Below are 15,290 nucleotides of genomic sequence, written 5' to 3'. Positions count from 1 at the left end.
TGTTCTTTTGTAACAATATTGTAAATGGATTTTAGTTCACAGCTGTGTTACAAAGCCTTTGGTTTAATTTCTAATGTATCTCTAATTGTTATTTTATCAGATATTTTACAGACCTTTTTATGCACTATTTGTCTCCTTAACAGTTATCTAAGAAACGTTGTCTGAAAAGTAAATAAATTTAACATTTAGAATAAGATAATGGTGTTGTACAATAGTGCTCAAGAGGAGGAAGAAGTGCATACCAATTTTAATCGATACTAATGAAGACTGGATAGGCATTTCTTCCTGGAGAGTCATCTTCATTTTAGCAGCATTATTTATTTCTGCAGAGGCAGGAAACAATCTCCAGATGAAGTGTCTAATTTCACATTTTATTTCCTATATAAATTTAAAAATCAAGTCAGTTGCATTTTTAGGGGTGATGTTAAGCAGTGATTAGAAAAGTGAAAGTTTGCAGGTTATGAGATGTCCCACCAGAAGTGTAGCTCTCCAGTTTTGAGGTTTTATCAGTGCTTGACTGCTTTCTGCTTAGGAGCAAACTCAGTTACCAGTTACTACGCTGTGGAAGTTCATGGCTTTAGAATATCTCCAAACTGTAATCTCAGTGCTGCTGTATCCCAGAATGCAGGGACCTCAGGACAAGGCTTCTGTTTTCCTTCCTATTGGATGCCAAAATAAAATAGGGAATATCTACCAGCAGGATTGTGTGGATTAACTCAAATCATTTGTCATGGGGCAGATAGAGTTGGTTTCTGTGCTGTTTTTTCTCTTAGAGGTTGTGAAAATCACCTCCCACTAGGCATTTCACCGTGCTTTTAAGCACAGAATTCCATTTGCTCAAAACTTTTGTTCTTTGAGAGTAAACCAGGTTGAATAAACTCTGTTCTATGTTGTTTTTTTTCTTTTAGTATTGGAGAAAATAAGCCTTTTGCCTACACGTGGTGGAAACAAACAAATGCTCAAGAAAAAGACTTTCTCAAGCCCTTGTGGACTTCACCAAGCAGCTTTGGAAGGAAAAAGCTGCAGATTTAGGAATATGGAGCACTGAGAGCTCAGAAAGTAGAGAAGCTTTTTGAGTCTCTGTTCTTCACAGGTTTAAAACCAACCAATTTTTAAAGGAAAATGATTGTTTATACCATCCTTGGGGGCCTCAAAGGTCGAAGTAAGCAACTTCCTCTCAAGCCAAAGATAACTGGAAGAGGCTGGATTTGATGGGGAATTCTTGTACCTGTTAATATATTTTCTTATTTAAAATATAAGTACATACAAAGTTACAGCAGAGAGGCTGCAGTTCCTCGGTGCAGCAAAAACCCCACAGAACTATGGCAATCTCCTCTCATCCCTTCCCACCGACTTTGTTCCCCGAGTAAATTTTAAATGTAATGTCATATGATCCTTTATTTCCCACCTTGGGCAATGTTACCATTTAGAAAGGACAATCATTTCTTGCCTGCTTACAAAAATGTTTTTAAGTGTTGATAAGTTACCCAGCCATAGGCATCCAATTAAATCATCACTAACAGGCTCAGCAACCATAATGCACAGTGAGTGGTTCAGTATTTCACACTTTTACTCTCATTGTTTTCTGTACAGTGATTATGTATTCCTCACTCTAATAAAATCTTCGTTGTTGCAGTCTTGAAGTGTTCTGTTTTGTCTTTTTAATCTTACCTGCTGAGACATGGCGTACTGGAGGATTATGTTTATAACTCTTGGCTTTTTGTGAGGATTTTCACTTCTCGGTTCGCTTAATGCTGAAATAAGGCCTCTCTTGAAATGACTTTTGTGCCACATGTTGAGTTCATAATGAATCTGTTTTGTATGATCAACAATGTAATTAGCTCTCCATAAATGCGTGGCTCTCTTCAAAGGGTGCTCTTATACTCCTGTATTTTTCTTATATAACAATTTAAGCCAGAAAAAAATCCGTCCCAATTATAAAGATAAGAGGGACTGATTTGAATCTGAATCTAACTGATATTTGTGAGTGAATCTTGCTTTGTGCTTTTGCCCTTCTTTTCCCCTGTATGTGTCGCTTAAGAACTGCATTACCGTAGTTACTAGTAGTGTTTGTGTCAGCTGGGAACACCCAGTGCCACAGAGGAGCCACACTAGTACCTTTTATCTTTACCTGACTCTTTTTTGGAGAAGTAGTAATTACCATTTTCTTGCAGGTTTTCTTCTGGTCTTGCTTCATCTGGCGCACTTACATACTTCTCTGCTGCCTCTGTTTCTCATGAACTCATTCTACATGCAGTACTTTGTGGTCTCTTCCAAGTATGATTCTGAGAGTCTGGAATTTTCAGACATTCAGAGAAAATTCTGCAAAAGGTCTTTTTCTTTTTTTTTTCTTATCTGTTTTGAAGGTGCATCCTATATGCTCACACAACTTTTGATCTGTATGAAGCAGCCACACTTTATTTGACTTGAATTCTTGTCTCCTAACCCCCAGCCCTTTCAACTGTATATGTTATAGGGTTTTTCCTCTATTTTTCTTGAAGAAAACTTTCTGTTCTTCCTGCTGCAGACTAATTACCAGTTGCCCAGACAGGCCAAGGTTTGTCTCCTCATTAAAACCCAAAAGACATCATCAGCTCAATCATACAGCACATTTCACTTTGCAGAGAGGTTTATAAAGTGATAAATATTAATTTTTATGAACACACTACAAAATAATACCATGGTCGTTCGGTATGTTGTGTTTTAAAATTAATTAACCTGTTCATATGCTGGGCTATGCAACAGCCTATTAAAATTGTACACTAATTCAGTTATGAATGTTACAATGTGAGCCTGAATGGAACCTGTGCACAGTGGGGTAAGGCTTAGGAAGACCCTGATTTCACTGTAGATCACTGAAAACTTTGTAAATGGAGACTATCAGGTATACAACACACTGCATGTGAATAAATGTATCCTTTATGCCTCGTCTTCTAAATACCAGATATTGTTGAAAATTGTTCCTACAAGTCCACACATCAGTAAGTCTTTTGTTTGGTTGGTTTTTTTTTAATACTCATATACATGGTTCTCACTTTTTTTGGGTAAAATTTGATGGCTCTTGGTGCTTCATGTGGCATCATTTATTTAAAGTAAAACACACAGGAAAGAAAAGGAAAAAACCCGAACAAGCATTGGGGGGAATAAGTTATTTTGTTTTAAATTAAAGGTTTTCTTTTTAGATATGTTAGTCTAAAGCTTTGACTTACTAAATTAAATATGTGTGATAGATTATCTATCATGGCTCAATATCTCTATATAATACCATGAGTATATTATGTGTCTGTTGTCTCTAATATCACCTGAATCCCTTGAATAGCTACTGCAGATTTTGTCTTCAGGAGTACAAGTCTTAAAGCTGAAATCCTTATATGTTTCACAAAGGTAGACCCCTGGTTGGGGAAAGATCTTCAGGGGAGTGTCAGAAGTTTAACCCTGCATATTTATTTCTGTGTATGCATGTGGGGGGGGTGCACACACAAACACAAAATTCTGGATAGAGTGAGGCTGTGAGCTCCATCATGTGTATCAGAGCATGATGCAGTATTTGGTAGGAAACCAGGCTGTACCAGTTGTGTCACAGAACAACGTGTCAAAAGTCATTTTGTTAAGTGTCCCCAGGAAGCATTGCAGAGAAAAAGAAACAGAACAGTCAGTAATTTTGCCATGGGCTTGTTTTGCCCAGCGGTTGTATTTTACATAACTGGAGATAAAAAGTACAATAAATCTAGCTTGTGGGTGCTTTATTTGCCTTTCAGCATCCCTCTTGGCTTCATCCTGATTTTATTCTGGAATCTCTGGTGGTCTTTCTTTGGGATTGAGGGTGGGAGAAGCAAAAGAAATCATTCTTTTCTTTTTTCTTCCCTACCTATAGACTGTCACTGGTTGTTTTCAACTGCTGGTGCATCCAGAGCAGAAAGTGTCACAGTCAGCTTTTCTTTTGGGGATGAAGAAACAATAATCATCAAAGCAGAATTTTTGGGGAGGGTGGGGTAGGAGAGTTAGAAAGAGATGGATGGGGTCTTTGCTTTAATATAAAAGGCATGTATCCTTTTGGCAAGAAATGTTCCTGTCCTTATAGACAGTTGCCTGGCTTTGTTGTTCTTGTGTGCAATCTAAAATAAAAAGCACTTCTGAAAGGCTTTAGAGGGATAATGGCTTTGGGAAGGGGAAGGAGGAACAGAGAATGGGAATCTTAACACCTCCACTCAAGAGCGGGGATAGCGGAAAGAGAGGCAGTCTAAATGGGCTGCCTTTTGAACTCAGGAGAGGTTTTACTCACAAGACCAGGTGTCATCAGCAGAGGGTAAAATACTGTTCTTATTATGAAGTATCTGAAGCGCCTACATTTAAGGAGTCTTAAGGGAGTCATTGAAAACAGATTGCAGGTGGATTGTGTTAAAATAGATTTTTGTAACCTCTTCAGCTGATGTGATGATTCTGTGAAATAGTGAAGCTACTTGAAGTGTGATATTGGTGCCCTGACTTCTGTGATTTAGACTGGGCCCTACCAGGGGGAAAGAAATTTCACTTAGGAGAATAAAATGCCCAACCCCAGTTACTTCCGAAGTATTGAGAAGGTTCACCTGCATGGGTTCAAACCTGAAACAGCAAGAACATTGATTGGGGGGGAATTCATAGCTCGTCTACACACAGGCATTAATCAGTTAAGCTGTGTGTGGGACTGCCCTTTCCAAAGGGGATTAAGCTAAACCCCAGGGAGGTACTTAAATTCCAAATAAAACCTCTCCACAATTAGAAGCTCTGCAGAATTTAACAGATCCACTTTGAATTCCTTCCCTTGACAGAAAAGCATTTGTCCTAATTTTTTCCCTACTGCCTTTCTTCAGTGGTGTTGGATCAGAGAGTGGCAGCTTCACAGCCTCAGCCAAGGATCAGTGTTCACAACCTGCAGTGCACGGAAAGCCCTGTGAAGGTGTGGCTGAGCCAAGCTCTGGGGAGCTCTGGAGTCTGTTCTTCCATGGTGGAGCCATTCAGTTTGGTCCAGCCTGTGGTCCTCACAGTGATAATCAGATAATACCCCTTTCCTCCTCTGACTGGGTGCTTAGATGCTGATTGGAAAACGTAATAGGTGAATCATGCAGATCCACATTCTGCAGTGTCAAACTGCTTTTTCTGTACGTGATCTATAAAATGAGAAGATACTTTGCCACAATCCTTTTTTCGGTGTGTCTTCTTTCACTGTGAATCAGACTGTAAAGTTAATTGTAGCCAAAGGCTTTCCTTTGTTGTATCTGTTTAATAAAACATCTCTCTCTCTGATTAGAGACTGAAAGTTTATTTTCATTCTCAGGCATATGGAAACAGTTTCCTAGCACAGAAGATGGGAGATAATTAGGTAAAATCTTTACTTTTAACAAACCATTCACAAATTACATCCCTTTGAACTTTAGGTGGAGTAACTTAAGTTCCATGTCTGCATGCATGTGTAGAGATCTGTGTGGTTGTGCATCTTGCCTGTCTGGTGATGTAGTGCCTTGTGATGGGGCGCTGTGTCCCCAGGGCAGGGACAGAGCTTTTTTTCTTTTCCATTAAATGTTGGATTGTTTTTTTTCCCCATATCTGAGGATGTCAGTTGTACTCATTCAGTGCAGTCAGCTGCCTGTCACTTTTCTGATGCTGTACTGACATACATCGACTGACATGCGAATGAGAGATTTCAAACAAAAGCACAGCTGGTCTAGCAGCACTATCTATTCCCTGAAGTAGGCAGCTTCCATTTCAGCTTAAACTTGGAATTTTTTGCATCTGATGATGCAGTGACAGACTCAGGGGCTGAGTCTTCTGACCTAATGGAGGTGAAGGGGAGATGGTTGATGCTGTGATGGTTGTCTGAGTTATTCACCAGCCTCAGGGTTGAGGACAGCAGCTTGCATGGCTTGAAGCCCACTCTTTAAAGGAGTGGTTCAGCTGAGGTCTCTGATCAGGTTCTACCAAGGCTACATTACACTGGAAGCTAATTCAGCTGCTTTTCCAAGGGAAAGCACAGCAACAAACCTTGGGATGGTGAATGAGGTTTTCTTAAAAGTGAAGTACATGGCAGAGACCTGGCTACCATGAGAGCTGTACTTGCTGAAATCCTGAGTATGGGGAGAAATTGTGATTGTATAGTTCAGAGTTGTTTTGTGTGGTTAGTCCACAAAATTTAGTAAAACCTGTAGGTAGTATCTTCTCAAGGATGTTGGACCATATTGCACCTATCTCTTCCAAGTTGGAAACAATATGCCGAGTAACAAGGTGCTGTGGCATCTTACTCTGGAAACGAGGAGATGGCAGGTTTTAGCTCCTGTTCTGCTTCTAGCTTGACAGATGCTGCTTTTGAAACAAGAACTGAGAGGCTCTGTGTTACAATCATGTCTGTGGCTTTCCTTGTCCATCAGCCTTGAAGTTTTTTTTGCTTTATGAACTTCCATTTCCCTCCCGGCTCTATAAACTCAGCGGTGCAGGACCCATTTTTAACTTGTCTCACACAAGAAGTACCATAGCTGTGGGCTTTAATTTCAGTTGGATCTGGGAAGTGCCACTTGCCAAATAGCAGTGTGTTTTGATTGCACTTTGCATTCAGACTTGGTTCACTGGCTTGTATTTGTTCCATATCTTAGAGCTCAAAAGTGCCTGAAGAAATGTACTCGCTGGAACCCCTGTGTCTGTCAAACAGTGTTCTGGCAGTTCTCTCCATTCTTCTGTCTTGGAAAGCTGTAGTTAAAACAGGAAAATGAAAATGTTTGTGTGTTTTCATTAATTAATCCTAAAGTTCTGTACATACACAAATAAAGCTTAACTGAAATACAGCAGTTTTTCAGCTCAAGCAAGCAATAGCCGCAAGACACATTGTCAGGCCTTTTTTGTCGGGGTCCATGTTTTCTGCATCTGCATTGCCCAGCTTAATGGGCACCTGATCCTGATTTAATGTGCTGCAACAGATAAATTATTTTATTCAGTTAGGAGATCCAGCCAGACGGATAGCTGGAAGCTATGCGGTTTTTTTCTAGTTTAACACCACATGGATTGTAAATGGGTGTGTACAAGAAAAACTGAGAATTACAAGTCACAAGCATTATTTTCTCATTTACAGTTTGAGACATATAACAAGCAAGAAGAACAACTCATTTAAGACTTGGAAATCAGCATAAATCAGAACACCCCCAGCTCAGTTTTGCATCTCCATTATGTGTGTACACCAAAGGCTTAGTTAGCATATGTTTTTCCAAACTATTTCATTGTTTGGTTACCCATAGTATTATCCCTGGTCATATACTAAAACTACTCATTAGTTTTAGTGCCGAGCCTTTTGTTCAGTCAGAGAGGTTGTTGGGTTTGTTTTGCATACTGAGTTCTAGTGTGGTTTGCCATTTTTCAGCCACAGTGTTTGTACTAATGTTTTCCGTGTTGTATTTACCACCCTGCCATGGAGGGGGTACCCCAGGCCATTTCAAATGACACTGTGTGTTTAGTTTTAGCCAAATTGAATCAAGGTCTATGTGCCTACTTTAGAGCAAGCTGACTCTGAAATTACTGAATTCCACTGGCTGTACCGCATAGATTTCCATGGACCATGCTGGGAACTTGAGTCAGGTATTTATATGAAGCTGAAATACACACGGGGCAGTTCTGTTTTCCAGTACTACCGTGTTGCTTGCAAGGGCCAAACAGAGGACATCCCTAAGTGGATGTCCCTGTCATGGGAAGTTTGAATGGTTTTAAGGGAGTCTGAAGTTCAAGGCACTAGGCCATCTCCATCTCAAAGAGGAGGTCATAGCCATGTCATGCAGACACGTTGCTCTCTGAGCAGTGGACTTCTCTGTGAGATGTGGATTAAGTGTCCATCCAAATCACATTTAGGCTTTGATTTTTTTTTTGACTGTATAGTCACACACTTGTTTTCTGAGAGGAACCACAGGTACAGGAATGTCTCTGTGTAACTCAGAGAAAGGGTTAATCCTGCCACATTTTCATCCAGCTGGTTACCTTGAAAAAATGTTTGTTTCCATGAGCTCAACTTCAGCGGAAGTTCAGAGCTTCACAAAGTGTTAGGAGTACAGCCCCAACACTGAGCACTAAGATACTTTTCCTGCTCTACACTGGTGCAGCCTCACTTGGAATATTGGGGCAGTTTTGGGCACCACAATATAAGGCAGATATTGAGCCACTAGAGAGTGTCTAGCAAAGGGACATGAAGATGGTGAAGGACCTTGATTTGAAGCCATGTGAGGAGTGGTCGAGGGCATTTGATGTGTTCAGCTGGAAAAGAGGAGACTGAGGGGAGACCTCATTGCAGTTACAACTTCCTGGGGAGGGGAACAGGAGGGACAGGGCACTGATCAGGGCACTGATCTCTGCTCTGTGTGACCAGTGACAGGACCTGAAGGATTGGCCTGAAGTTGTGTCAGAAAAGGTTTAGGTTGGATATGAGCAGAAGGTTCTTCATGGTTGGGCACTGAACAGGCTCCCCAGGGCAGTGGTCACGGCCCCAAGGCTGACAGAGCTCAAGGAGCATTTGGATGATGCTCTCAGGCACAGGGTGTGATTCTTGAGGATACTCCTGTGCAGGGCTAAGGGTTGGACTCAATGATCCTTGTGGGTCCCTTCCAACTCGGCATATTCTGTGATTCTGTGAAACGCCCAGGGATGGGGCTCTGAGCAGCCTGGTCTAGTGGAAGGTGTCCCTGCCCATGGCAGGGAGTTGGAACTAGGTGGTTTTTAAGGTCCCTTCCAACCCAATTCATTCTGTGATAACTAGAATGAACGGCCTCCCGCAGACCCATGGGAGATGGTGGTGTCCCAAGAAGACAGGCTGCTCTTCCTTGAATTTATTAGTGGGTGATGTGGCAGCAAAGAGTAGCACATTTTAGAAATGCCATCTTCTCAGAAGCTGGAGCAGATTCAAGTGTGTTTCACATAACTAGGCACAACAACCAAGCTTGAATCACGGAGTAGATAATTACATTGCCCCAGGAAATCAACTGGCTGTTCTGTTATGCTCAGCTTTGGGCTCCAAATCTTCACGTACCATCCAATTGCCATGGTAGCAAGGCTTCAGATGTGCTTGCTCTAATCTCTCTTATTTACCTGCTTTCAGGTATTTTGTGAAGCTTAAAATAACAAGTGTGTTTAGTTCCTGGTAGTGGAAAGATGCAAGGCAAGGCATATATTATTACCTTTTCTAAAGTAAAGTTTGCATGAATTATCTGATGTTAAACATTACTTTCTACTCATACTGCAGTTTTGAATGTCTCTTGATGATTTAATTGATTATTCCCTTCCTATTTTGTTTAATTCCATAAAATCCAGCATGATAGAGGGTGGGAAGGAGACTATTTTTCTTTTTTTTTTCTTATTTTTAATATCCTTATTTATTATCAAGCTACATAATTAAAGAAGGAAGCTTTACTTGAATTGGAAATCATTACAGTGAATTTCTGCTGACACAATAAAGGACAGACTTGATCCTGGTGCTCCATAGATACCATGCCAGCTGTTTGCCATTTCACATGTATGAAGAGTTTTTGCAGTCTCCTTTAAATCCTATATAACTGGCATCAGGGATCCAAGTGGTTCTTATTTCATCTGTTGCATCCATCTGTGTTGTCTTCTCTTGACCTTTTAAATTTGCAAGCTCTTCTGAGCTAGGACCATATCATTACATTTGCATAGTGATTATTACCAAAGGTCTGGAATCAATGAGCATTCCTATAATATAAGTAATTATGGAAGAAACCAGCAATCCAAGCCCAAATGGCAAGGCATATGTAAATAACAAAGCTAGATCTTGCTAGTTAAATCGACTGTAAAATGAGAAGGAACACTGGATAGATGCACAGAAGACAGGAGAAGCCCTCTGAAGGAAAAGTATACTCACACATTTTCGCTTTGGTCATCCTGAAAATATCAGAAGAGAAAATGATGGTTTTGTTTTCTAAATCAAAGTGAGAAGAACTGTCAACTATTTTTTTTTCAACCAAACTGTGTAAGCACGCAGTAAAAGCCTTTTAATCAACTTGCTACACTGCACAAAATGACTTCTGGTGGAGAACAAAACAGGTATTATATTCAGAGACCTTACCATTTCACAGGATAGAGGTGGAAAGAAATATCTTGTCCAAAACTTGAGTCAGAAAAGGTTTTATTATCAAGGCAGCAGTAATGCATTCCTGTGAATATCTGACTCCCCACCATGAGGCTGTGTGTTGGATTGCAAAAACAGTTATCCAAGATTTATCTGTAACAAAATCATAGAATGATATAATACTCTGGATTTACATGGATCTTTAAAGACCACCTAGTCCAACCCCTCTGCCATGGGCAGGGACACCTTCCACTGTCTCAGGTTGCTCCAAGCCCCATCCAACCTGGCCTTGAACACTTCCAGGGATGGGACAGCCACAGCTTCTCTGGGCAACCTGTGCCAGGGCCTCACTAGCCTTATTGTGAAAAAATTCATCCTAATACCTAGTCTAATACTTTAAAAGCATTATCTCTTATCCTGTTACTGCAAGCCTATTAAAAAGTCTGTTCCCATTTTTCTTACAAGTACTCAATGTTTTGAAATTCTACAATAATTCCCAGTGGATCCTTCTCTTCTCTGGGCTGAACACCACTAACTCTCCCAGCTTCACAGGAGAGGCCCTCCAGACCTCTGAGTTGTGCCTTGAGCCTCCAGGAAATTTTGAATGCTTCTCACCCTTTTGGAATGAAATTTGAAAATACTCCAAGTCCTACCCCTGGCTTTGAAAAACAAGTTACACAGAGGTAGGTAGAGTGGGTAGTGAAGGCATAGGTGTTCTTTCATGTTTCCTTCTCTATTGCATAAGCCAGAAGTCTTCAGCCCTTGAACTGTTTCCCCTATGTGTGACTAAAATAGTACCCACGGTGTTGACAGAGGTGTCTGAATTCTCCTGTCACTTCACAGACTAGACTGTAAGTGTAGAAGACATTCCCATAAGCTGTGCTGTAGCCATCTCAAAAATCACATGTAGGATCAATATATTACTTCAATAGTCCATCTTTACTAATACATTGCTACTATTTGTATCCTCTTTATATTCCTCCCTTCCCTTCTTTCACTTTTCTGTTTTGCCTTAGGAAAATAATTGAAAGGGGGTAAACATGCTAATGCAAAATAAATTGCTTTTTATGTTTTTGAGGAAGCAAAACCTGAAGGAAGAATAGTGGGAAACATCTGAAAATAGTAGTAGTATTAGTAAAACAACAACAGTAATAATAATACTACCACTACCATAAGGAAAGGCTGGCATTATACAACTCCAACTGTTAAAATGCGTATTCAGAAAAGAGATCTGAGAGTTCTAATACACAGAATATTTTTAGGAAAACATCTTTTCATGCTCAGTAGCAGTCAAAGAGCAGGATTTCTTGGAGTAGGAATAGAGAGAATGTACAAAAAAACATCCTCACGCTGCTGCCTATGTGCATCCACCCAACTGGGTGTCCCTTTCCAAAATGAATGTGTTGGGTCTAGAGAATGAGAAGATGAGTAGAAAGTATAAGCAAGGGAAGAAAATGCCTCCTAACGCAGGACGAGTAGCTGGACCAGGAAACTTCAGACTAGGAAAGAAATGGGTGAGAAAGGATGTGACAGAGGTCTTTAAAATCTGCGGTATTGTGTCCAGTAAAAGAAAGATAAAAACTTATTGAAGCAAGTTCATCAAAGGGACACAATGAAAATTCAGGGACTCATCCATCTTTCCTGTGAGGAGGGACTGAGGGAGCTGGAACTGTTCAGCCTGGGGAAGACAAAGTTCAGGGGGTTTTATCCATGTGCATAAATAGCCAGTGGGAAGGAATAAAGGGGAGTGAGTGTCCGATTCCTCTCAGTAGTTCCCTGTGACAGGACAAGAGGCTGTGAGGGTGGTCAAATTTGGGAACAGAGTGCCCAGAGGAGAATTGGATTCTCCATCAGTGAGATGCACAAAACCCAACTGAACAACACCTGCTCCAGGTGACCTTACTTGAGCAGAAGGATTGGACTGAGAGGTCTCCAGAGGTCCCTTCTATCCTGAGATATTTTATGAAAATCTTGAGTCATATGGGAAAAAAAAAAAAAGTGAACAAGAAATTATTGGTTTTTCCTCTTTCTTAGTGAACAGATGGTATCAAAAGGAAATTAGCAAGAGAAAGGTTGGAAACAAATAAAAAGAAGAGCTCTTTACACAGTGCATAATTGAACTATGGAGCTCCTTATCATGGAGTTTTGCGGATGCTAAATAGCAATTAGATAAATGCATGGAAGAAACATTCATCAAGGTCAGCCAAATGCAGTATTGCTCACAGTTCTTGAATTTCCTGAACCTACAAGTCATTGGAAGCTGAGAGCATAAACAGAGAAATGTTAATATATTCTTACCAATATAGTCTTACCCTTCTCGTCACTCCTGAGTTTTGTTACTTGTCAGAGTTGAGGACATGACATGGTACAGCTGACCTTGCATAGCTGGTCCTATGTTTAGAGGTATAATGCATGTGCACTTTGTGATCCATTTCATTGCAAATGCTCTGTTAAAAAAATAAATAAATGAAAGAAATGGGTGTTTGTCTTAGAAAAAGAAAATATGCCTTGAGAAGAGCAATTAGTTTGCATAGAGGTCAGATTTATTGAGCAAGAAAGTCCCTTTTTATATCTGCTTTTGATGATGCTGTATTTAAATTTTTTTTAATTGATATTTAATATATAATACAGGAAATTCCATATTGAAAACTACTCAAGCACAAGTCAATATTTAATATGCCTTTCAGAGGCTTGGTGTAGTTCTGAAGTACTTTACTTAAATGACACAATGTAAATGGGAATTAGGAAATCTGTGGCTTTTGCAAAACGCAAGAGTACATTAGGAGATTGAAAAGTTTCCTGTTTAAAAAAGCAAATAGTACAGTTTTAGGAAAATCTGAAGCATATGCTGAAGAAATATTTTCTCATAATTAATTCTTAGGCAAAATAACAAAAACTTGATTTGCACAAGCCAGAAAATTGGCAGTCTCTGTAATGGATAAAATTGAGAAGACTGAACCCTGTGGGTTATTTTTAGTTTTGATTATGACAAATCAAGCAAATAAAAAAGCATCTACATTATTGACTTGCAGTGCAGGGAAGGAAAATTCTGGATAAGAGTTTTCATATTTCCTTTTTGTCTGAAGACCTGTGTGCTCAGGCAAAGAAGAACAAGTGGAAGTGACAGGATTTTGTGCAATGAATCTGTACAAGGTTGAAAATGTTGAAAAATTAGGCAGCGTGGGGATTAATTGAAGTCTGGGCAAGAAAGTTCTCTCTTGAAGATGAGAGCAGCTGAAGCTGCCTTTGAACTGATGTCAGTGGGACACTGTGATTAAATACATCTTGTTTTTAAAGCACTGCTGGTCCCTGTGGAGCAGTGATTAGGAACCCAGATCAATTATACGTCGGTATTGGTTTAAGGCTGCCTTTTTTCCTGCAGTGCCAAGCCTTTGGAATGAGATGGTAAAAAAAGGAGGAGCTGCAGGTTACTGACCTAGGAATGCTGTTAGTTTTGTTTGGGCAGGAAAAGCCTCATGGAATATCACACCTATTCCTTCCTCTAAGTTAATTTTGGATATTCCAGGTTTGTTGGGTTTTTTTTTCCTCCATTTTTCTTTACCCCCACACCTGCCCCCAGTGAGCAGTGTCCTGCTGTGGCCAGCACCTGAGCTTCTGTGTCTTCAAGCTGTCATGAGCTTCACCTGGAGAGCTGAACACAGCTGTAACTGTTCTAAGTACCTTTGTCTGTAGTTTGGTTTCTTTGATAATATTCTTCCATCTTGTGTGATGACAATTAAAGAATATTTAAAGCATTGGACGCAAAAAGGGACAGTGCTGGAAACAGGGTAAAAAAATACCTTTATATAAGGGAAATACAAAGGAAGAACCTGAGTGCTTAAAATGGCTTTTAAGCAGAATTTGAGTGTCTGTGGTGGTGACACCTCCCACTGAGTTCGGCGGGACTTTGACAAATCTCTCAGTTACTCCCTTTGACCTTAAAAGTTTGTGCCTCAGGCTGAGCATGATATTATGTCTGTTTTGCCAGGTTTAAACAACACCAGCACGTAAATCAGGACTTAGGGTACCTTCTCAGTTTGTAGCAGCCTCATTCTGTTGGGTTTGCTCCAAAGAAATATGAAAAATGTGCCCTTCAGGAAACTCTGGCATGGTACAGGGTTTCACCAGCCGCATCACACCAGTTGTCAACTACTGATAAAAGTTCTCCAGAAGAAGGAGGGACAAAGCCTTGCCCTTCCTGGGCTCCAGGCTGCACAACAGGGGTTGTCATCCTTTCCCTGAGCACTGCTTCTTTCCAGGGGCTGTCCTGTGATTTCCCTCAGAGACCTCTCTACTAAGTGAAAGTGCCACCATACTCCAGGGGATGGAGCAATGAGATGGCCACAACCCCCTCTGTGTGGTGTAATCCCCCAAGCTGCTGGACTCCCCAGTCATTTGAGCTCACAAAAGCGGCTAGTTTTCATGATTGATTGATATTAATTACCTTTAGGATATAATCCCTCCTGTCTCTGACTATTCAAATACTCGCCTGAAAAGTCAAGAGAGAGAAAAAGAGGAAAAAATATCCCTCTTGGAAACTGTTTCCATATCCATTATCCTTAGCCCATTGGCTGTTAATTATTCACTGTGTGTGAGCTCACATTATCCTGCCTTGCAGAAAAGGCACCATGAAAGATGTTATAGATAGCATTTATGAGCACAAAGAGCTTTGAAAACCCACTTTTAGTCCATGACATTCAAGCCAAACCTACACCCCAGTGAGTCAATTGCCACATGCTTTGGACAGACTTTTCTAAAAACTCAGCACATAGTGATTTTGTTCTCTTTAATCACTCTTCTACAGAGGAATTTGCTATGAAAGCAAACCCCAGCCCTGCTGATAAATGGAATTGAGAGTATTGGGGTTTTCTCCCTTCTTGGGAATGTCAAAACTATAGACATATTTGCACATGTATGTTTCATTCAGCTTTGTTTTCAGAGCAGTGTTTTCAGCTGGTGGAGCTGTTTGATTAGGCAAATTAACTGTAATATATGGAAATAATGCCAGCCACGGGAAAAGACCCAGAGTGACACAGCAGGACATGAGAGGCTGCTCTGGAAGAAGTAGTTTTCCCCTGAAGGCAGTAGAGCTCATTTTGGGATTCCACTTTAATCATGTGCTGTGGTCTCTCAGTATGTAAAAGAGACCCCAATCAAAAAGGAATTACTGCCTGCAGGTCCAAGAGACATGAAAAATGATGTG

At 40.4% G+C, this 15,290-nt stretch overlaps 1 protein-coding gene across 1 annotated transcript in view; it reads left to right on the top strand.

The window, feature by feature from the left end:
• Positions 1 to 1,643, top strand: part of PIK3C3 (phosphatidylinositol 3-kinase catalytic subunit type 3) — a 66,643-nt gene extending 65,000 nt beyond the window's left edge. The window contains exon 25 of the mRNA XM_032675189.1: positions 909 to 1,643. Coding sequence (XP_032531080.1) covers positions 909 to 923 — 15 coding nt within the window. The 3' untranslated portion in view covers positions 924 to 1,643. The remainder of the gene's footprint in view (positions 1 to 908) is intronic.
• Positions 1,644 to 15,290: the final 13,647 nt, after the last annotated feature.

Source organism: Chiroxiphia lanceolata, chromosome Z, assembly GCF_009829145.1.
Source record: "Chiroxiphia lanceolata isolate bChiLan1 chromosome Z, bChiLan1.pri, whole genome shotgun sequence".
Classification (NCBI taxonomy): domain Eukaryota; kingdom Metazoa; phylum Chordata; class Aves; order Passeriformes; family Pipridae; genus Chiroxiphia; species Chiroxiphia lanceolata.
This window is presented reverse-complemented; position numbering and strand designations above follow the sequence as displayed.